This window comes from Trichomycterus rosablanca, chromosome 18 (genome assembly GCF_030014385.1).
Source record: "Trichomycterus rosablanca isolate fTriRos1 chromosome 18, fTriRos1.hap1, whole genome shotgun sequence".
Classification (NCBI taxonomy): Eukaryota; Metazoa; Chordata; class Actinopteri; order Siluriformes; family Trichomycteridae; genus Trichomycterus; species Trichomycterus rosablanca.
The window spans coordinates 27599725-27624293 of record NC_086005.1 but is presented as its reverse complement, the minus strand read 5'-3'; the positions used below and the strand labels follow the sequence as shown (position 1 = coordinate 27624293).

Below are 24569 nucleotides of genomic sequence, written 5' to 3'. Positions count from 1 at the left end.
ATTGTGGGTGTTGAATCGCTTATCCTAATGATAGCTACAAACAAGCCGCTAGAGAGAGAGAGAGAGAGAGATAGCGAGAAAGAGAGAGACTCGAATGAAGATGAAAACCCGCTGTTTATTATTATTAAAATAGCGCATAATTCACCTCTTTATTCGGACTGTCAGTGTTCAACTGCGCATGATTTGGTTTAAACGAGTTATTCACTTTGTCAGATCGCTAATCCCAGAATAGGAGACGCACAGGTAAGATCTCTGTTTATAATCTTTGTTTATTGTGTTGCATTGTGTTTAAAACATAATTTCACACATGTACGCATGGTTTTATTGTCTAGAAGTCTATAAAAGCAGCGCTGAGTGTGTATGTCTGCTTTGACAGCTGGCTAGCTTCGGTACGGCCCCGGTGCATAACATGCATTTGTTAAGCACGTTTGAGTATTTTAGACTTTTAAACGTCAAATATATTATGAATCTTAATGAATAATCTCGCAATAATAAAATTTAAAATGTGATCAGATGTTTGAAACAAGTAGGCGTTTGATTACAACTGATATAATCTGCGACTGTGGAATGAAGTGTCCTTGGGTCTGTCCTCAAGTGCACACAAGTGCAAACCTAGTGCACTAAGTAGGGAGGGAAAATATAGAGCCAGTAGGTCACTATGTAGTCAGTTAGTGTGCGGTTTAGGACGCAGCCGTGGTGTCCACGGCAACAGTAGCTAATGCTTGTGAAGTGTCGTTCTATGCAAAATGGAAGAAACCTGTTTTATCTCTTTATACAGTTATTATTTTAATAAAACAGGAGTGTTTCAGTTTTCCATTGAATATAACTGAATTGTAACAGTAAATATGCATCTGTTTATATACCATGTGTGGTCAAACGTATGTGGACGCCCGTCCTAAATGTTAAGGTGAGCCACAACATTGCTAACAAATATATATAGTTCATTATACACATACAATTTAGGCTTCACTTATTGTGGCAATGCTTTAGGGAAGGTATTTCATCCTGTTCCAATATGCCTCAACCTCATTAAACATTTCAGCTAGGAGCCAGACCTTGCAAATGCTCTTCTGAAAAACAAGGCACAAATTCTCACATACACACTCCAGAATCTTGTGGAAGCCTTCCCAGAAAAGGGGAATCTTATTTAGCTGCAAAGGAGGGCCGTAAAATGTGATGTCTAACCCGCTCATGATCAGGTGTCCACATACTTTTGGACACGTAGGGTGTGAACTGTAAACTGTCCCAAGACTGCAAGTGCTGCTTATACATTTATAAAGAAGAGAATTAAGATTGCATGGGAATAAAGAAAGAGATAAAATATTATAATTAGAGTTAAACGTACAGCAGATTTGTGGTGTGATTATGGGATTCAGTCTACACAAGCAAACTTTCTCGTACATATTAAAAAGTATTAAACTGTGATATTACCTGTACATTAAAGCCTTAAATGATGTTTACTGTTCAAATTGCGACCATAAACTCAGAACCCTAAAGAGTAGAACTCATTTGACTTGCAGTGTGTACTTTTGTAGGTTCTTCTTGTGTTCTGTCGCTGAACTAAGGCTCAGATGAATAGCCAAAACCCTGCTATATACCTCCCCTTGTCCAGGCAACACAAGAACAGTTTTAAGTTTTACACTCGCAGCCATGAAAATAGAAATGCAGGTATAAAAGTATAAAATTGACACATAATATAAAGACAAGATGCAATAGATAGAAGAGACAGATACTTTATTAATCTTGAAGGGAATTAAGGCCTCAGTAGCAAGTTACATAGATGAAAAGTAATAGTACCCACTATAACCCACTCACCGTATACAAACAAGTACCTTCATAATCACAACAACACACTTTAACACCGGGGCCTGTGGGTACATATGGAGGTGTTATTCCGGTAAGGCTGGTATAGTCTGTAAAGTATAAATTATAAAGTGTACACACACGTGTTAAACATGGCGTTAAAATCCAAACAAACAAACAAACAAATACTACTTCTTGTGACTGTACCGGTGTGTTCCCGATATAGGAAGGGGCGGCACGGTGGCTCTGTGGGTAGCACTGCTGCCTCACAGCATGAAGGTCCCGGGGTCGATCCCCAGGTCCCCCAGATCCCCGGGTCCTTTCTGTGTGGAGTTTGCATGTTCTCCCCGTGTCCACGTGGGTTTCCTCCGGGTGCTCCGGTTTCCTCCCACAGTCCAAAGACGTGCAAGTGAGGTGAATTGGAGACACAAAATCGTCCGTGTACCTTGTGAACTGATAAATCTTGTGTAATGAGTAACTACTGTTCCTGTCATGAATGTAACCAAAGTGTAAAACATGACGTTAAAACCGGTATTGGAAAGTAATAAAACAAAGTAATAATGAATAAAAATGTAAATAAATCTAAATAAACAATGCTATACAATATTTGTTTTAGAATAGAACGCCTTTATTTGTCATATATACTTGTACAAATACAGATGTACAGTACACAAAAGCATATCCCAGCTTGTTTGGAAGCTGGCATCGGAGCGCAGGGTCAGATATTGTACGGCGCCCATGGAGCAGAGAGGGTGAAGGGCCTTGCTCAAGGGCCCAGCAGTGGCTGCATGGTATCTGGGATTCGAACTTTCAGCCTTTCAGTTAATAGTCACTGGGCTACCACTGTCCACCACTGTTACTCTGTCTATTCGTTTAGTGGCACCTTTTTCAAATCCAAACCTTTCAGGACGCGTCTCAGGATCTACAGACGTTATGTTAGAAACACTAAATCCAAATCTCAAACAGCAACCCTCTCCGCCCGTCCTGATCTCTTCTGTGGGAATTGTGTTTATTTAAATCATGTTTGTTACAGGCCCGTCCCGTGTTGGTTTAACATGTTTAATGCTGACGTTGTTTGTCCAGCGGGTGGAGAACTCGCCGCCTCGGGCTTCTGAGACTCTCCAGTGGTTCAGTAAATGCAGAGGTGTCAGATAAAACCGCGGCTTTAACATAAGACAGAGAGACTGTAATCTGGTCGGGAGGCGATCCGAGGGAGGGGCGCGGTCCTGTACACAGTGTAGGAGCGCTCTTTATTCTTTATTTACATTTACAGAGTTTAAAACTCAGGACTTGTTCTGGTTTTTATTTGGGGTGTGTGTGTGTGTGTGTGTGTGTGTGTGTGTGTGTGTGTGTGTGTGTGTATAAGAGAAAAAGAGAACGATCATCTGGGTGTAGTACGTTTATATACATTTTAATCCAGAGCGACTTACAGTACTGTGAGAATATGCTACAGGGGCAGTTGTAGCCTAGTGGTTAAGGTACTGGACTAGTAATCATAAGGTCACTGGTTCAAGCCCCACCACTGCCAGTTTGTCACTGTGGGGCCCTTGAGCAAGGCCCTTAACCTTTAATTGCTTAGAAAATATACTGTCACAGTAGTGTAAGTCACTTTGGATAAAAGCATTAGCAAAATGTAAACGTATTGTCTAAGCAATTGAGGTTTAGGGCCTTGCTCGAGGGCCCAGCAGTGACAACCTGGCAGTGGAGGGGCTTGAACAAATGACCTTTTGATTACTAGTCCAGTACCTTCTCCACAAGGCTACAGCAGCCCCCATTGTTTTATTACATTTGTGGCATGTACAGTTAAGGGCCTTGCTTAGTGGTAACTAATCAGCAGTGGGGCTTGAACCAGCAACCTTCAGATCACTAGCACATGGCATTGAATTGCATTGAATTTAGGGTGTTGCAGGATTGAAAAGTGTAAAATAATCTCAGTTTAAAACTTTTTAATCTGTAATAAACTCCAGATTATTCCTAAACTCTGTATAACTCTGCAGAGTTTATAGCGCCCCGTGTGAGGGCTTCGTCACTGTAAGTGAACTGTAATCGTACAAGACGAGCTCCGTTTCCCCTCTATCCATCAGTAAGTGCAAATTCATTACAGGTCGTTTCCTCTGCCCTGCACTTTGCGGCTGAAGGCTCGCCCGCGTTCCGCTAGTATCCAGCACGTGCTGATCGTAATGGCTAAAACGCTCGTTATAGATTTTCTGACGGCCGGTCTCAGACTGAATTAGTTTAGCAGCTTCTGATGAATCACTCGGAGCTTGTTTATTTCTGTATGGGATGAAGTTTCTGGAGACGTGACTGTAGACCGTTCGAGTCTCGTCTGACCAGGATAACGTAGGATGAACAGGCGCCTCTTTCTCTCCCGGACATGTCCTCACATTTAAACCTTAAAATGCGTCCGGCCTGGATTTCTAAATCTGTTTCTAATGTATTTTTATTTATAGGTGACAACTGTTTTTGAATTTGTTGTTATTATTGTTTGGGGCTAAACGCTGAGTTGAAAGGAATAAGATTATCTGGTCATAAAGACGTTTGTTAGATGTTTATAAATTAAAGTTCAATAACATAGTTGGATGGTTATAGAAGCATTTGTGGAATATTTAAACCTCTACCACATACACATTGCCATGGTGCCACCAATGACATGAAACCCCAAACCTCGACATCCCTCCAAAACCTCCCCGGACCAAGTGTCCTCTCTTTTATGAAAACCAAAATATGGTCACCAGTGTGTGTGTTTGTTTATTAGGATTTTAACGTCATGTGAGGCGAAAGTGCTACCCACCGAGCCGCCGTGTCACACAGGGTTTGATCAAACAATCCTAAGCTGAGATCCTAGTTCAAATCTCATTAGTGCTACGAGCCTGCTGGGCATCCACACAGACGTGAGTGGCTATCTCTCAGAAGCCCTGCAATGGATTGGCATCATGTCCAGACCTGGCACAACCCTTACCAGGATAAAGCGGCTGTAAAAATTAAAGTCTAGCTTTTCTATACTTCTATAAGTGGTCTTAATTATGATTATATATTCCAGAGGAAACCCAGGGGGAGAACATGCAAACTCCACACAGAAAGTACCCGGACTACTCCACCTGGGGATCAAACCCAGGCCCTTATTGCTATGAGGCGACAGTGTTACCACTTAGTCACCGAGCCACCATGTCACCCTTTGTTTTTGGTTAAGTTATTACAGTATATTATGAACAGATCCAGGCAGCTTTGGATCTTGTAAAAAGTTTATCATTGTAATCACAGCAGACATGCAGAACGATCCCATGAGCAGAACCACCGCGATCAAAAGCGATGAACAGACAGTCCGTTACAAGACGTAAACATGCTAATGAACGAGAAATGATGTAGAAGGTAAAACTCGGCGTGAAACGTTCCCTGACAGCGTTAGTGTGGTTAGTGTAACACTGACTGAACAGCTGAGTCTATATGAATTCTATACTGATTATGGATACTGATGATGAACGTGTAACCATTTGTTTGATTATGCTGTCGGTAAAAATGGTTAAAATGCCATTTAAATGATTTTATCAGTTTAAAATTTCATTCCTAGTCGTCTGTCTTTCATATATTACGTCAAAATTGCATTTTCATGCCGGACAAACAGACACAAAGTCTTTATTTACGTACAAAAACGTAAAGCAACCGACTGTACTCAAGTTACAGGGACGGCACGGTGGCCTCACAGCAAGTACAGTGTATCACAAAAGTGAGTACACCCCTCACATTTCTGCAAATATTTTATTATATCTTTTCATGGGACAACACTATAGACATGAAACTTGGATATAACTTAGAGTAGTCAGTGTACAACTTGTATAGCAGTGTAGATTTACTGTCTTCTGAAAATAACTCAACACACAGCCATTAATGTCTAAATAGCTGCAACATAAGTGAGTACACCCCACAGTGAACATGTCCAAATTGTGCCCAAAGTGTCAATATTTTGTGTGACCACCATTATTATCCAGCACTGCCTTAACCCTCCTGGGCATGGAATTCACCAGAGCTGCACAGGTTGCTACTGGAATCCTCTTCCACTCCTCTATGATGACATCACGGAGCTGGTGGATGTTAGACACCTTGAACTCCTCCACCTTCCACTTGGGAATGCGCCACAGGTGCTCAATTGGGTTTAGTCCATCACCTTTACCTTCAGCTTCCTCAGCAAGGCAGTTGTCATCTTGGAGGTTGTGTTTGGGGTCGTTATCCTGTTGGAAAACTGCCATGAGGCCCAGTTTTCGAAGGGAGGGGATCATGCTCTGTTTCAGAATGTCACAGTACATGTTGGAATTCATGTTTCCCTCAATGAACTGCAGCTCCCCAGTGCCAGCAACACTCATGCAGCCCAAGACCATGATGCTACCACCACCATGCTTGACTGTAGGCAAGATACAGTTGTCTTGGTACTTCTCACCAGGGCGCCGCCACACATGCTGGACACCATCTGAGCCAAACAAGTTTATCTTGGTCTCGTCAGACCACAGGGCAGTCCAGTAATCCATGTTCTTGGACTGCTTGTCTTCAGCAAACTGTTTGCTGGCTTTCTTGTGCGTCAGCTTCCTTCTGGGATGACGACCATGCAGACCGAGTTGATGCAGTGTGCGGCGTATGGTCTGAGCACTTACAGGCTGTCCTCCCACGTCTTCAACCTCTGCAGCAATGCTGGCAGCACTCATGTGTCTATTTTTTAAAGCCAACCTCTGGATATGACGCCGAACACGTGGACTCAACTTCTTTGGTCGACCCTGGCGAAGCCTGTTCCGAGTGGAACCTGTCCTGGAAAACCGCTGTATGACCTTGGCCACCATGCTGTAGCTCAGTTTCAGGGTGTTAGCAATCTTCTTATAGCCCAGGCCATCTTTGTGGAGAGCAACAATTCTATTTCTCACATCCTCAGGAGAGTTCTTTGCCATGAGGTGCCATGTTGAATATCCAGTGGCCAGTATGAGAGAATTGTACCCAAAACACCAAATTTAACAGCCCTGCTTCCCATTTACACCTGGGACCTTGACACATGACACCAGGGAGGGACAACGACACATTTGGGCACAATTTGGACATGTTCACTGTGGGGTGTACTCACTTATGTTGCAGCTATTTAGATATTAATGGCTGTGTGTTGAGTTATTTTCAGAAGACAGTAAATCTACACTGCTATACAAGCTGTACACTGACTACTCTAAGTTATATCCAAGTTTCATGTCTATAGTGTTGTCCCATTAAAAGATATAATGAAATATTTGCAGAAATGTGAGGGGTGTACTCACTTTTGTGATACACTGTAGCTCCTGGGTTCGATCCCCAGGTCGAGGTCCTTGCATGTTCTCCCTGTGTCTGCGTGGGTTTCCTCCGGGCGCTCCGGTTTCCTCATACAGTCCAAAGACTTGCAAGTGAGGTGAACTGGAGACGCTAGATTGACCATGACTGTGTTTGATTTAAACTTGTGAACTGATGAATCTTGTGTGATGAGTAAACATGACGTTAAAATCCTAATAAACAAACAAACTCAAGTTACAAGCTGTGTTCTGGATATGCAATTATCTTCTGTTTATTATTATTATTTGAATATAACTTATTATATACAGTTTCTTTATCATATCGTATCCTATAATAATCGCCACTTTTCTGAAGCATATCAAGATATGAGTTTTTTTAGTCACATCACCCAGCCCTGCATGATACAGAGTCGTGAATATTAAACATATTAAAGAAATAATTCCCTCCCTCTTTCTGTCTACGTTTTTCTCTTTCTCTGCCCCGTCCTGCGCCGACGCTCCAGCATGACCGACAGTATCATGAGCAAAGCTGCCACGATGGAGATTCCCATCAACAGCAACGGGGACAGCAGGACGCTGGGCGAGGACGACGGCCTCGAGCAGGTAAGAGGACGTTACGCAACGGTCGTACTGATAAGCGTGATGTCTCCACTGTGAGAACCAGAGCACGTGTTGTTTCTAGTTTTATCTTTACGTCTGTGGGGAAAAGCATCGTGGAGCAGGTGGATCAAACACTTCCTGGTACGTGTGTGTGTGTGTGTGTGTGTGTGTGAAGCCTCAGGAATGCTACCTGCAGGGTATCAGGTCTCAGGTGAGTTTCTGTTCACTAAGAGAATAAAAGCTGGCGTACGTAAGCTACACAAGCGTTCAGGTGTAACGCCGAGGTTCTCTGTAAACACCAGGTTTAGTGGCTGCATTGTTTGAAGACACGCCTCGTAGAACGACCGTGCGAAGCCCTCAGATCCGGCTCAGGAACGCCGAGCAAACAGTGGTGTGTTTGCTGAGAGAAGGAGATTACCTGACTCGCTCGGTGGAGTTTCAGGGTCGGGAACTTTATAGTACTTTTTAGCCTGGTTATCAGAATATCTGAGCATTCCAGTGCGTCCAACTATCAGTTTACCTTATACAATATTCAAATTAGATATGTTTTGTTATTAAAAGCAGCCAGAATGAGATAGATTTAAGATACACAAATAATTAACATTTAAATAATAATTATCAATAGGTGCCCAGGTGGCGCAGCGGGATAATCCTATAGCTCACCAGCTCCGAGATTCTGAGCTTAGGGGTTTGAATCTCTGCTCTGCTACCGATCGGCTGGGCGCCGATAATTGGCCTGTAGTCTGCTGGGTGGGAACAACTGGACTAAGGGGCGGGGTTATCAATGCTGTGTAAGGACCCTGGTTGCCCAGGGCACCTGTACAGAAAGTGAAGGAGCGCAGAGATCAGGGTGTGGCTCTCCGTACCCAACACACAAATTTACCGAAGTATCGGAAAATAGGAAGGGATTGGTGGACTGCTCACACATCGGGCGAGTATACGGGGTCCTCAGTTGTCCTAAATTGGGAGAAAAGGGGGGGAAAATACATTAAAACATAATAATAATTGAAAAATATTAGGTCGTGAATTAGGTCGGACCCTAGCCTCGTGATCAATCCCTCATCACACAGCACTGCACGTTTAAATGATGATCAGCTCGTCCTTTATTTCACGTTTATTTTATTTAGCATTATTGAATCACCTTCATGTTTTTATTTCCTTCATTGATCATTTTCTGTTCTGTATGTTTGTCTTTCATCCACTCGTGTGTGCGCAGGCTCCAAAGAAACACTGGGGCCTGAACGAGACGGTAGGGCGTCAACCAGGCCAAAGGGTGAGGAGAGCACTCGGGGCCCGGGAACGAGCCCGCAGAGGCTCTGTGTGTCTGTCTGTCTGTCTGTTTCTGTCTGTCTGTCTGACTTTCTGGGTGGACGGTATCCTGACTGTCGTTTGATTCCAAATTCTAAGCTCACGGGATGCTTTTCAAAATTCATCTCATCAGCATGCAGGTTATTATTATAGATGTGTAACATCACGAGCGTTTTCTAGTCTTGAGGTTAGGATTTAAATCAGGTTTTTTATCCATATTTTGTATATTATATTGAAATATACAATAAATATATTTGAGGTTTGAGGTTTCTCCACGTCACAGTGACTGGGGTTAAAAAAAAACAAAAAAACAAACAACGGGTGCTAGTCTGCGGCTCTTCTCGGTCACTGTGGGGGTAGTGCAGGCAGCAAGAAATTGTAAAAGGGAATTGGGAGTGACTAAATGAAGAGAATCAGTTCGAAAGGTTTGATATACAGTGTATCACAAAAGTGAGTACACCCCTCACATTTCTGCAAATATTTCATTATATCTTTTCATGGGACAACACTATAGACATGAAACTTGGATATAACTTAGAGTAGTCAGTGTACAGCTTGTATAGCAGTGTAGATTTACTGTCTTCTGAAAATAACTCAACACACAGCCATTAATGTCTAAATAGCTGCAACATAAGTGAGTACACCCCACAGTGAACATGTCCAAATTGTGCCCAAATGTGTCGTTGTCCCTCCCTGGTGTCATGTGTCAAGGTCCCAGGTGTAAATGGGGAGCAGGGCTGTTAAATTTGGTGTTTTGGGTACAATTCTCTCATACTGGCCACTGGATATTCAACATGGCACCTCATGGCAAAGAACTCTCTGAGGATGTGAGAAATAGAATTGTTGCTCTCCACAAAGATGGCCTGGGCTATAAGAAGATTGCTAACACCCTGAAACTGAGCTACAGCATGGTGGCCAAGGTCATACAGCGGTTTTCCAGGACAGGTTCCACTCGGAACAGGCTTTGCCAGGGTCGACCAAAGAAGTTGAGTCCACGTGTTCGGCGTCAAATCCAGAGGTTGGCTTTAAAAAAAAGACATATGAGTGCTGCCAGCATTGCTGCAGAGGTTGAAGACGTGGGAGGTCAGCCTGTCAGTGCTCAGACCATACGCCGCACACTGCATCAACTCGGTCTGCATGGTCGTCATCCCAGAAGGAAGCTGACGCACAAGAAAGCCCGCAAACAGTTTGCTGAAGACAAGCAGTCCAAGAACATGGATTACTGGAATGCCCTGTGGTCTGACGAGACCAAGATAAACTTGTTTGGCTCAGATGGTGTCCAGCATGTGTGGCGGCGCCCTGGTGAGAAGTACCAAGACAACTGTATCTTGCCTACAGTCAAGCATGGTGGTGGTAGCATCATGGTCTTGGGCTGCATGAGTGTTGCTGGCACTGGGGAGCTGCAGTTCATTGAGGGAAACATGAATTCCAACATGTACTGTGACATTCTGAAACAGAGCATGATCCCCTCCCTTCGAAAACTGGGCCTCATGGCAGTTTTCCAACAGGATAACGACCCCAAACACAACCTCCAAGATGACAACTGCCTTGCTGAGGAAGCTGAAGGTAAAGGTGATGGACTAAACCCAATTGAGCACCTGTGGCGCATCCTCAAGTGGAAGGTGGAGGAGTTCAAGGTGTCTAACATCCACCAGCTCCGTGATGTCATCATGGAGGAGTGGAAGAGGATTCCAGTAGCAACCTGTGCAGCTCTGGTGAATTCCATGTCCAGGACGGTTAAGGCAGTGCTGGATAATAATGGTGGTCACACAAAATATTGACACTTTGGGCACAATTTGGACATGTTCACTGTGGGGTGTACTCACTTATGTACTCACATTAATGGCTGTGTGTTGAGTTATTTTCAGAAGACAGTAAATCTACACTGCTATACAAGCTGTACACTGACTACTCTAAGTTATATCCAAGTTTTATTTCTATAGTGTTGTCCCATGAAAAGATATAATAAAATATTTGCAGAAATGTGAGGGGTGTACTCACTTTTGTGATACACTGTACCATGACCTTAAGTTAATGTATTAAAACTAACGTGCTAGAGCTTCCACCCTGACCTGGACAAACATTTATAAACTGTAAATTCAATGTTTACCATAAACAGTTTGGTCTAGTTTCCAAATTATGTGCGTTTAATTTATAAGGACCCTATAATGCACTTCACGGTGCGTCATTAACGCTGCATCTTCAGCAGCGTGAGGAATTAGAGGCTAGGAAACCATTTGGGATTCAGTTTCCTCCGTTCGTCTGGCGGATTTATAAACAAACGTGATGCCGGCCGTGACGTAACGGTGCATTCGTTCGTCACGGAAGGAAAACATAAACAATAACCTGCTGAAATGTGTTTTATATAAAGAAAAAGTGCACATTTAAAGGAGAAACAAATCCTGCATGCTTGTCTTTTGAAAAGCATCCTTAATTCAGATCTAAACTACTATTAAAGCTGCTGTAAGCGATAATAGCAAATCATGTTAGCTTACGTTTAGTTAAATGCTTGTTAGCTTCTCCGTTCTTGCATCTCACAATCAGCATTTGATTGGCTGTAGATGTCACATGATTCAGAATTCGACCAATGCCGTGTAAATTCTGCCTATTCATCAATAGCAGTGCTGAGACCTTATAGACCCATGTGTGCTGCTTATAACCCGTCCTCCATGTGATTATCGGTCACCGATCTGACATGATCTTCCAGCGTACTATATAGACAGTCGTGGCTTAGTGGTTTAGGTACTGGACTAGTAATCAGAAGGTTGCCGGTTCACGCCACACCTCTGCCAGGTTGCCACCGGGTCCTTGAGCGAGACCCTTAACCCACAATTGCTTAGATGTGGATTGTATGCTGTCACAGCTGTAATGTAAATAACAATTTAGGGCAGTGAGAGCTCAGAGGTTAAGATACTGGACTAGTAATCTTAAGGTTGCCGGTTCAAGCCTCACCACCACCACTGTTAGGCCCCTGAGCAAGGTCCTTAACCCTCAATTGCTCAAACCTGTATTCAGTCACAATTGTAAGTTGCTTTGGATAAAAGCGTCCACTAAATGCTGAAAAGCCCCCAACACATGTACACGTCTTTTACTTTTACTTGATGCAGTGCCATCTAAAGGATGGAAGATCACAGGCGTTCAGCTTAAGCTTGTGTCCTTGGTCTTTACGTACTGAAATTCCTCCTGATTCCTTGAATGGTTTAATGATATTATGCACTGTAGAGGGAGAACATGCAAATCATTTTCAATCTTACTTTGAGGTTCATTGTTTTTAAACATTTCAATCATTTTCTCACACATTTGTGGACAAACTGGATCCTCTGATCATCTTTGCTCATCAGAGACTCTCAGCCTTTCCTGGATGCTGCTTTTCACCTCATTACTAGCCCTAAATTGCCCCAGTCCCAACTTTTTTTGGAATGTGTTGCAGGCCTGAAATGCACAGTTGGGTGTTTATTAACAAATGGAATGAAGTTGAGCAGATAAAACATGAAATATCTCAGGTTCATCCTGTCTGACATCAAATAAAAGTCAAAGTATTTTCCATGCTGTCCCAACTTTTTCTGATTCAGGGTTGTACATTTAAGACACCGTGTACATCACACGAACATACACGAGAATGTAAACAAGCAGTGAAGCGTGTCTGCAGGCTCGTTTCATTATTATTAAAGCTTAACTGTGGTCAGTTGTTATTTATAGAAGCTGAAATGAGCTCAGTGTCTCATTATCAGCTACTTTTAGCTGTTATATATTTTCCAGTGTGTTTAAAATCCCTTACAGCAGCTTTAACCAAAATCTTAACCATTATAGAAGTGTGAGGACATTCTAAAGGTTTTTTGTGTGTTTGTGTGTGTGTGTCAGTATAAACTAAATCTAGTACTAACTCACGTCAGCACTCGTGACGTCTGGCAGCGAGCGTGCATCTGACGTCTTCGTTTAAGAAAGAGCCTGCGAGAGAAAGCAGAACGTTACGTTTATACTGCTGTGTCAGCGCCTGCACCGTCTCTGTTTTGTTTGAGGACACGATTTGGCCCGCTCGACTGCAGGAGGGGGGTTTAGATGCAAATCGCTGCGCCGCTGACGTGATCAGAGCGTCTTCCTGCTGCACGGTCACGAGTCTCATCTTATTCATCACAGTGAAGAATAGGAGGCTTTAATGTGTGGTTACAGTAACAGCGGGTTCTGCTAACCCTGCTTCATCTAAAACGCAGATTTTATTCATTCTGAGTGATTTTCTAACATCCTCCTAACACTAAACCTTCCTCATCCTTGTGGAATGTACTACGGTTCAGGTCATTCTTCTGTTAACAGGCCTTAAATGAAACCCCTGGGTGGTAAAACATGCTTTTAAATGTGGTGTAAATACTTAACTATCAAATATTATATATATATTCTTTATTTTTTAAATGTTATTTATGCATTTTCTCCCCTTTCCTCCTGATTTGGCGTAGTCAATTTGTCTTCCGCTGCTGATTGCATTCGAGGAGGGTGCATTACTGCTCACGCATCCTCCGACCCTATTTTCACCCATGCATTCTGCACAGGTGCCTCTCTATTTGCTAACCAGGGTCCTTTCACAGCGTTTGCAGACCCCACCCACTTAGTCCGGTCATCCAGCCCAGCAGACAAGGTGGCCAATTATTGTCTGCTGCAGGCACTGCCGATTGTGCCCGCTAGATGGCGCCCAGCCGACCGGTGGCAACACAGAGTTTCGGACCGATGTGTTCAGAATCAGTCCCATCCCTGGACGAGCCACTGTCTGAAATCTTTGCCCACTCTTTTTTTTTTATAAAGGATTGCAAGGGTGTCGTCTGCCCCCCTCCCTCTTTAGGGCACCCAACAGATTTTTGATTGGATTCAAGTCTGGGCTCTGACTGGACCATTCCAAAGCTTTGATCATCTTCTGGTGATGCCATACCTTTGTTGTCATGGGTGTATGCTTCGGGTTATTTCTTTTCATCTTCAGTTTTCTAGCAGAGGCCTGAAATTTGTGCCAAAATTGACTGATCGCTCCCTCTACCTTTACTAAAGCCCCAGTTCCAGCTAAAATAATAATAATTTTAATTTAAATAGTGCCTTTCACATACCCAAGGACACTTTACAATGTAAATATAAACTGAAAAAGCAAATAACAGCATTATATATAAAATAAATCTGAAAAACAGACCAAAAGCATGATGCTGCCACCACCACGCTTCACTGTGGGTGTGGTGTTCTTTTGGTTCACTTCCCATCCCGGTTGCATTTACAACAAAAATAGGTCTAACTGTTGATCTGATTTGTTGACACCACATTCGAGAGTCCGTGTCTGACCAGGCGAGTTTTCCTTTAAGGTTCTGGTCAGACCTGAACCCCAGAGACGGGTTCTAAGTTCTAAGATCATCTTTGTGTCTCTCTTCATGTCTGTAGGATCTGCAGCAGGTGATGGTATCTGGACCCGACCTGAACGAGACCAGCATCGTGTCGGGCGGCTACGGTGGCACAGCAGAGGGCATCATTCCCACCAGCTCTATTAAAGGTTTGTAGTTTTGGGTTCCAGATGACACACACACGTCTGGATGAGCTTTAGCACTGAACACAGATCGGCTCCGGTGTTCCAAACATCAAGCGTTCTTGTTTTGTTCCAGCGAATCAGCTGCGCCAGGGTGGGACTTCCTCCCGAGTGTCTGTCTATATTATTATTTCCTGTCTGGCAATGCGCCTCACATTCATTCTCATGGTCTTCACGCTGACGTTCTTTCACTCTCAATGTTTCTGCATTACTGACTGCATTTCCTGAGCAGAACCAAACAGAACTGAGCAGAACTCGGTAGAACCAAGCAGAACTGTACAGGAACTGAGCTGAACTGTGCAGAATCGAGCAGAACTGTGCAGAACTTCACAGAACTCTATAGAACCGAGCAGAACTGTGCAGAACCAAAGAGAGATGTGTAGAACTAAGCAGAACTGAGTAGAACTATGCAGAACAGAACACTGCAGAACTGAACAGAACTCTGTAGAACTTAGCAGAACTGTGCAGAACTGAGTAGAACCATGCAGAACTTGAGCAGAACCAAACAGAGGACTGAGCAGAACTATGTAGAACCGAGCAGAACTGAACCGAGCAGAACAGAACTGTGCAGAACTGAACTGAGCAGAACTATGTAGAACAGAACTGAGCAGAACTTAGCAGAACTGAGCAGAACTGTGCAGAAGTATGTAGAACCGAGGAGAACTGTGCAGAAACTTAATAGAACTGAGCAGAACCAAGCAGAACTGTGCAGAACCAATCAGAGATGTGCAGAACTGTGCAGAAACTTAATAGAACTGAGCAGAACTGAATTGAGCAGAACAATGCAGGGCAGAACTGAGCAAAACAGTGCTGAACTGATCAGAAGTGAACAGAACCAAGCAGAACTGTGCAGAACAAGAATAAGAAGAACTGAGCAGAACTGAGCTGAATTTTGCAGAACTGAGCAGAACTAATCAGAATCGTGTAGAACTGAGCAGAATCATGTAGAACCAAGCAGAACTGTGCAGAACCGAGCAGAGCTGAGTAGAACTGTGCAGAATTAAGCAGAACTGTACAGAACTGAACAGAACTGTGCAGAACTGGGCTCTGTGTGCATCTCCTATCAGGTATAAGGGCTCTATCTGTCTATAGGATGGATTCAGGAGGGGATGTAAATCTCTATAAACCAGCACTGGTGTGACGTCCACTGTCATTTTTGACTTTGCATTACACGCTGTATGGCCAAAACTATTCAGACACCCTTTTACGCTGTACTTCAGGTGTATAAAATGACATCAGATGTTACATTATGGTCTCTTTTCCAGGCATGACTGTTCCAAATTCTATGTAGGCTTGGTGTGGAGGAACTCCAGTGGCCTGCACAGAGCCACATCAGACACAATTGGGATGAATTCGAATGTAGATTGTGAACCAGGCTTTGCCACCCTATAGTACTGTAGTATTATACTGTAGATACCAGAGTAACTGATGATGTTTTGACGGAGGCTCTCGTCTCCCCCTGGTGGCTGATTCAGTAAAAGCCCTGCTGTGTCTCTCTCCCCTCTCAGGCCCGGGCGTTCGCCTCAACACTGATTTTGTGGGCAGGCGCATCCCAGTCGATGGACAAGGTTACACCTTCTCCCATCTATCAAACACTTCCTCTGAATCAATCTCTTCTCTAATTCACTTTTCCTGGTTAATCTCAGGTGATCTGGAGCTGGATGACATTTCTCTCAATTCTCTTCTCTCTAGGCTGGGAGTTCTGGGCAAATGAATTTGATTCTGTTCTTTTTTCACCACTCTTGGCTTCAGGGGTTTTACTTCAGTGACAGTTTTCTACTTTACAGCTTTGCATCACTTTCTGTTATTGATGATTATATTTTTTTAGTAGCACATCCTGTCATGCTTTACAGTGCTGCTTATTAGGATTTATGTCTGTTCACATCTGAATTGAATAATTAAATCATGTTTATTTAATCATGTTAATTATGCAAATATATAAGATATATAATATATAATAGTTTATATAATGTTTTGCAAAATGGTACGATAGTAACAAATTCACTTATTACATTTTTAGTATTATTATTATTATTATTATTAATATCATTATTATTAATATTATTATTATTATAAGTATTAGTAGTATTATTATTATAATAATTATTATTATTATCATTATTATTATTATTATCATTATTATTATTATTATTATTATTATCATTATTATTATCATTATTATTATTATCATTATTATAATTATTGTTGTTATTATTATTATTATTATTATCATTATTTTAATTATCATTATTATTATTATTATCATTATTATTATTATTGTTGTTATTATTATTATTATTATTACCATTATTATCATTATTATTATTATTATTACTATTATTATTACCATTATTATTATTATCATTATTATTATTATTATTATTACTATTATTATTACTATTATTATACACGATTGTTTTCTATCCTGTTTAAAAAAATATATTAACAGAATAGTTATGCGGCACATCACAAAGTCTTTGTTTCATATATTATGGTGTATTTTATGATATATATCTCTCATAACTCAGAGATATTGTGCAGATACAGATTTATTGTTGCCTCCCATACGACAGTCATGTTATCATTTAATCATCATCATACATGTTTTTATTTGTTTTATTTATCCATGGCATTGTGTTCTCTCTCCTCCTTGTGCCTCCTCATCCTGCCCTCATTCCACACACACCCACCACCCTCCACCCCCTCCGCCACACCTCCAAACGTTACATGCATCGCCATGTAACGATGTCCACTCATTACCCCCCTAATCCGAATTCCCTCCAAACACCCCTCCACGCCCACCCATAACCCCTGATCTCGGCTCCATCCAGACCTGCGAATGAAGTGTAGGGGAGTTAGCATTGACCCAAGCCAGTCCGCCGCCAGCCGGATAGCCAGACAATCGGACGACATCCCCGGTAACCAAGGTACCCCGGGACATTCCCAAATGACCTCCTTTCATTCACATTTCATTTCACCTTGTTCAGTGTCGTTCACTGTCTCTACTGGAATGAGGGGGATCTCTGACTTTTCTTTCCTGCTTATTGGCTGTAAAGCGTGATGGTGGGATCGTGAGACTGAATCACACGTACAGATAAGTGAGCTGCGGGGATTTGGGGCGTATTTTGAGTTTCATGTGTGTACCTGTGTGTCAGGATCCAGCATGCACCACAGCAACAGTTCATCCATGATGGCAGACGAGGCGGCGAGAGGCGTCGCCGTGGAGAAGTTCGACATGATGAAGAAATGGAGCCTGAACACCTACAAGGTATGAGCCGTTCTGAACCTCACGGGCTGTGTCTGAGGGTGGGTGGGCTAAAGGGATTCCTCAATGCTGCTGCAATTGCGACCTCTGCTGGGAATACTGATCCCGATACTGATCCCCGTGTGAACCCACCTCGTGCAGGTGAAAAGAAGTGGTTGGCTACACGTGTCAGAGGGGGCGTGTGTTAGGTACAGCTCTCATTGGTCACAATAGTGGTGATAAATCTGGGATTTTTTCGGCTTCAAGCACTTGACGGGTGTCCACATACTTTTAGGCCAGTATAAATTCTGAAGCACTGGATCATTTAATGAAGCACTGGATCATTTAATGAAGCACTAGATCATTTAATGAAGCACTGGATCTTTTAATGAAGCACTGGATCATTTAATGAAGCACTGAATCTTCTAATGAAGCACTGAATCTTTTAATGAAGCGCTGGATCTTGTAATGAAGCACTGGATCATTTAATGAAGCGCTGGATCATTTAATGAAGCACTGGATCTTTTATTGAAGCACTGGATCATTTAATGAAGCACTGAATCTTCTAATGAAGCACTGAATCTTCTAATGAAGCACTGAATCTTCTAATGAAGCACTGAATCTTCTAATGAAGCACTGAATCTTCTAATGAAGCACTGAATCTTCTAATGAAGTACTGAATCTTTTAATGAAGCGCTGGATCTTTTAATTAAGCACTGAAACGTTAATGAAGCACTGAACCTTTAATGAAGCGCTGGATCATTTAATGAAGCACTGAACCTTTAATGAAGCACTGGATCTATTAATGAAACACTGGATCACTGAATGAAGCACTGGATCTTTTAGTGGGTCATTGAATGAAGCACTGGATCACCGGATCTTTTAATGAAGCACTGGATCATTTAATGAAACACTGGATCACTGACTTAAAAACTGGATCATTTAATGTAAGAAATAAACATTATTAATAATTGTTCTGTTTGAATTGTTACTGTGTTGAATTCCAGTGCACTAAGCAGCTGATCTCGGAGCGGTTCGGTCGCGGCTCTCGCACCGTGGACCTGGAGCTGGAGGCTCAGATCGAAATGCTGCGCGACACCAAGCGCAAGTACGAGAGCGTGCTGCGCCTGTCCCGAGCCCTGACCAACCACTTCTACAGCATGGTGCAGACACAGCACTCGCTGGGAGACATGTTCGCAGACCTCAGCCAGAAATCCCCCGAATTACGGGTGAGCGACTCGTCATCGTCGATCCGTCGCTCATTAAGTACTGGGTTTTGTGTTTAATGGTTTAACGGAAGCGTCTGGCCGGCGTCTGTTTCTGTGACCTGTTTCTATCCAGGATGAATTCGGCTACAACGCAGAAACCCAGAAACTCCTGTGTAGAAACGGCGAGACCCTGCTGGGGGCCATCAACTTTTTCGTCTCCAGCATCAACACGCTCGTCAACAAGACCATGGAAGACACGCTCATGACCATCAAGATGTACGAGAACGCAAGGTAACCAAAAAAACTTTCAACTGTAGTCCAAACTGAACCACAAGAAAAATTCCCATTAGCCAGTTCTTTTCACCGGACAGGAGGGAATTTATTCTAAAAGCTTTTATGATGGATGCTTGGGTGTGGCACCCTTGGGTGGGTCACGAGTCAAAAAATGGCTCACAGAGAAAAATAATTATTATTATTAAATAAACGCCCCCTTGCGGAGGCTTTATGCTACATCTTGTAAACCACAGTGGGATCAGATTGCCACCAATATTTTTACTCACTCACTGTCTTAATCGCTTATCCAATTAGGGTCGCGGGCGGGTGCTGGAGCCTATCACTGTTTTTCAATGGGCGCAAGGCACACAGTAACACCCTGGACGGGGCTCCAGTCCATCACAGGGCACACACACACTCACACATTCACCTATAGGGCAATCAATCTGACTGCATGTTTTTGGACTGTGGGAGGAAACCGGAGCTCCCGGAGGAAACCCACGCAGACACGGGGAGAACATGCAAACTCCACCCCGCCTTCTTGCTGTGAGGTGACAGTGCTACCCACCGTGCCGCCCCCAATATTTTTAGTTATATTTAAGTACGTTTATTTCGTTTTGATGTGTCGTTTGTGTTGCCTGGGTCGCAGTAAAAATCATGTGCTATTGACCAGTCAGGTGCCCCCACAGACACCATTGGTTCCTCATTGCAGTCTCATTTGACAAGGACTGCAAACTGAAATATGAGAATGACCTATGGCGTAAAACATCGAAATAAATGTTTGCTTGGATAGCACTGCTGCAGCGAGGAAGGTACAAATAGGGGAATTGGACATGACTAGATTGGAAATTCAGCCTGAAGGTGAAAGTCTAGAAATAAAGTTTTTATGTCCTCCTAGAATCTGGAGACTCGTTTCATCGTCCGTCCTCTCTCTGTGTTTTCTGGTGCAGATTAGAGTTCGACGCCTACAGAGCGGATCTGGAGGAGCTCAGCCTGGCGCCGCGAGATGCTGCCACCATGGCGCGTATCGAGGCAGCGCAGGAGCAGTACCAGCTCCACAAGGACAAATACGAGAGGCTGCGCAACGACGTCTCCGTCAAGCTCAAGTTCCTGGAGGAAAACAAGGTGTTTAGACGTGACCTTAGTGATGACTATCAGATCATATCAGTTATATAAGAGGGTATACAAACTTATGCAACCTGTAGCCTAGTGGTTAAGGTACTGGACTGGTAATCGAAAGGTTGCTGGTTCAAGCCCCACTACTGCCAGGTTGCCACTGTTGGACCCCTGAGCAAGACCCTTAACCCTAAATTGCTTAGACAATACACTGTCACAATAATGTATGCGTCTGCTAAATGCCGTAAATGTCACAATAATGTAAATGCTACAGTATTCAAACCTTTAATCCTTGTTATTCTTACCCCCCCCCCCCCCCCCCCCCCCCATTGTCCTTCCCAAAGGTAAAAGTGATGCACAAGCAGCTTCTCCTCTTCCACAATGCCATCTCTGCCTACTTCGCCGGCAACCAGCAGCAGTTGGAGGAGACCCTCAAGCAGTTCAACATAAAGCTCAAACCGCCCGGAGCCGACCAGCCGTCCTGGTTAGAGGAGCAGTAACAACGTTCCGGCGACACCTTCGGTCCTCTCCCTTCCTTCTGCAGGTCATAGCAACACAGCGGGCACCACAGCGCGACGAGACACGGCCGAGCCAGGACGGCCGCCGGGTTAGAACGGGGTCGGACATCCTGTAGCTGCAGCTGCTGTTGAAGAACGGGGCCCGAACTGCCTTTCCCACCTCATACCGTCTCTACTTTACGACTCTTTTCATCCTCTGAAATGGTGTTCGACCACGATAGTCCACACTACCCTTATCTAGATCACTATACAGGCTGTCAGCTTTCTGTTTAAATGCTACTCAACACAACGGTTACTGAGAACTCTCCAGAAATCTGTCACTCGAAGCTCTAAGTGACCTCTAATGAACTCTTTTTCCACTTTTGTCCACATGAAACATTAAATCGGGGACCTCGACTGAAAGAGTGAGCACTCTAGTTCCTACTTTTTTGGAAGAATCAATATAATGTAATTTATTTTACTAACACGTGTTGTGTTCCATGTTCCAAAAAGGTAAAATCTTAACCTTAGCCATTATACTGTATTTAATCAAGTCGGTTGAGAACGTTGTGCAACCAAGTGCTTTTATAGCAGCCGCTCCTCACTGAAAAACAAGACACTTGTTAAAAATGTCTAATTCAGTTTTATTATAATATTTTGTAGGTCTAATATTTCATGAAATGTGCATCCGCTCCCTCAAAGCTCTGAAATTCAGTCAGAATGAAGACGGGCAGCAGAAGTGTTGTATACAGTACAGTAGGGATAATAAAATTCATTCTTTATTTATGTTTATTTACTTATCAGCTAGAGCCGCTTCTTCCTAAATAGGGTCGCAATGCATCAGGAGCCCGTAGGTTCCCATAAAGGTCAATGACTGACTGCTGAATCTTCCTAATATAACACGTTCCCTGTAAACCTCTGTATCATTCGTCTTCCGAGGGTGGCAAACGTTCCATTAACACTAAACAAATGTTCAGGTAACAAAAGCAAATCGTTCTTATTTACATTTTAAGAGATATTTAACCTGAAAACAACAGTTTTTATGTCGTCGTGGTGGGAACTCCTACACACAAGCTCTAAATTTCATAATATTAATGTGTATATTAAGCACATTGTCTAATATAAGTCTATACATTCTAGTATTGGGACTAAACGATCAATTCAGAGCAAAGCAGTAAACAGCTTTTAAATGTTTCTGCTGGTGTTTCAAGGTTTGTTATAGAGGTTTGCATCCTCTATAAACATTTTTAAATTTGTAGTACACATGCTCAGGTGGCGCAGCGGTAAAACACGCTAGCACACCAGAGCTGGGATTTCAAATTCATCGTATCGAATCTCAGCTCTGCCATCTGGCTGTGTGGCTATATGAACAACGTTTGGCTGTTGTTCATCCAGAGTAGGGAGCCGGACCAGGGTTCCTCATAACTGATGCAATTACGACCTCTGCTGGCTGATTGATGGTGTCTGCACAGAGTAGAGGAATAATGCTAATCAGGGTGTGGCTCTCCGTGCAGGTGAAAAGATGTGTCACGTGTCAAAGGGGACGTGTGTCAGTTCGCTCTCCTTAATCAGGGGCGGGGGTCAGCACCAGTAGAGAGGAAGCATAACGCAATTGGGTAAAAATTGGACGAGCTAAAAATCGGGAGAAAATGCATTAAAAAAGTTTTTTATTAAAGAAATATAAGGTTTGTGTTTCCTTAAATAAAAATATTCCGTCAGGTTTCCTTTTTATATAATTGAACCCTGCACTGCCGATGCTGCGTCGCCCTCGTGCTGTAATAAACCCGTAATATCACATAATACAGTTTGTATACTGTTCCAGGCCCTGCTGTACTGTATACGCAGACGTTACACCAGAGAGAAAAAGCTTTGGGGTTCAGACTGTTTGTGGTCGGACGTTCGCAGATCATCAGTGGATATTACACACTAAACTTGAGGGCACGTGCCAGTCTAAGAGTGTTGTGTGTGTTATATGTCCGGCGGCTGTTTGTATATCTCAAAAAATCTACAGTTCACAGTTTCCTATGTGAATTATGTTATTTTTATTGTTCAGTTGTCCTAGCTAGTGATTTAGCTGTGTTGTTGTTTATTTTTTTTTAGTTTCTACACAGATCTGTACACTACAGTGTGTGTTATGTTGATTTTCCTTTTTTAAATTAATTTGTGATCTTGTTTAATATGATGGAAACTTTTCTTTCTTTTTATGCTTCTTACTATGAAGAGTCCATTAATTACACTAGCCACCCTACTGATTTTATTTATACGTTCCAAAATTTATATATATATATTTCTCAGTTACAAGTAAAATATTCTGGATTTATCTGAGAAATTAACACTGTCTGGGCCAGTAATGTTAAAATCATGTAATAGTTTGAATATTTAGTCTAATTAGAAATGAATTCGGCACCCTCGGTCTGAAACTCATCTAGCGGGCATAACTGGCAGTGCCTGCAGCAGACACAGTTCTGCTAGAGGGCGGGATGACCGGACTTTGTGGGTGGGGTCTTCAAATGCAAATGTGTAAGTACCCTGACTGGCAGATAGAGGCGCCTGTGCAGAATGCATGGGTAGAAAGGGTTCCGCTAAGGGCTGCGCATGGGTCGGAGGAGGCGTGAGCAGCAATATACCCACCACGACTGTGATCAGGGATCCACCAGCAGCAGAAGACAAATTGACTATGATAAATTGGGAGAAAATGCATCAATAAAATAGACAAAAAATAAATAAATAAATTCTATACAATCTGTTTAGAGCAGAGCTGATATCATGGCTGATCGAGGTTTTTATTCTCATTTGCTGGAATGAGCCTTTAAATAAGCAATACTAAAGATATTTCTGATCATGTTATATTTTAATATTGGCGATTCCATATTGTGTGTTTTATATGGATTCTGTAATCGTTGTACATTGTTGAACATGTTCATGAGGCAATCTGTCCGAACTGATGATGCATTCGAGTGATAATCCAGCGTAGGAGAAACTATTTGAATGTCAGCTAGTTTGAGAATTAGTTGTATTTTTTTCTCTTTTATGCGTACTTATTATTATTATTATTATTTTTATATAATAGTGAGTTGTGTGTTTGACTGTATGTGACTTTGTTAAACTGTCCTGGTCAGTTATGAGGGTATCAGTGGGTCGAGTGTGAGAAATATGAAGGACTGTTCGATGCTGAACTGTAGTACTACCGAACCAAATTCACATCTACATTTCCCCGGACTTCTAAACTTGAACATTTTTGCAAACTGTCTTTTATTTTTGCTAATTTGTACTAACAGAGTGGATTAATGTTAATGTATGACAACGCCCAAAGTCTTTGTATACAATCAGTATGTAGGCAGCTGCTCTGTGATGGCGTGTGGACGACTGTATGTATGTAACCGGCTTTCCACAATGTTTGCCTTGATTCCTAACGCTGACCAAACCCTCTGGAATATGGAAGTAATCTAGTAGATCCCACAAGATAAAATATGACATGTTTGCAAAAAAAGTTGTCTATTCTTTTTTTTTTTAGTTTAAGTTTAATTTGTCAAAGTCAAAGTCAAAGTTGCTTTATTGTCAAAACTGCAATATGTACAGGACATACAGAGGATTGAAATTGCGTTACTCTCTGACCCATGGTGCAACATAAAACATTAATTAACAATAACCTAGAATAAAAGAATATAAAATAGA

General features: G+C 42.5%; 1 protein-coding gene across 4 annotated transcripts; it reads left to right on the top strand.

Moving 5' to 3' along the window:
- Positions 1 to 35: 35 nt before the first annotated feature.
- Positions 36 to 24569, top strand: arfip2b (ADP-ribosylation factor interacting protein 2b). 4 transcript variants are annotated; one of them, XM_063014008.1, is made up of 10 exons: positions 36 to 243; positions 7601 to 7700; positions 8914 to 8970; positions 14415 to 14523; positions 16065 to 16124; positions 17712 to 17824; positions 18808 to 19029; positions 19142 to 19299; positions 20232 to 20406; positions 20742 to 24569. In XM_063014008.1, exons 2-10 carry the CDS (start codon positions 7602 to 7604, stop codon positions 20895 to 20897), a joined length of 1149 nt encoding a protein of 382 aa, XP_062870078.1. In that variant the 5' UTR covers positions 36 to 243; position 7601; the 3' UTR covers positions 20898 to 24569. The 4 variants fall into 4 exon arrangements, with proteins under 4 accessions (XP_062870078.1, XP_062870077.1, XP_062870079.1 ...); XM_063014007.1 differs by lacking the exon at positions 36 to 243 and adding an exon at positions 870 to 907; XM_063014009.1 differs by lacking the exons at positions 36 to 243; positions 8914 to 8970 and adding an exon at positions 870 to 907.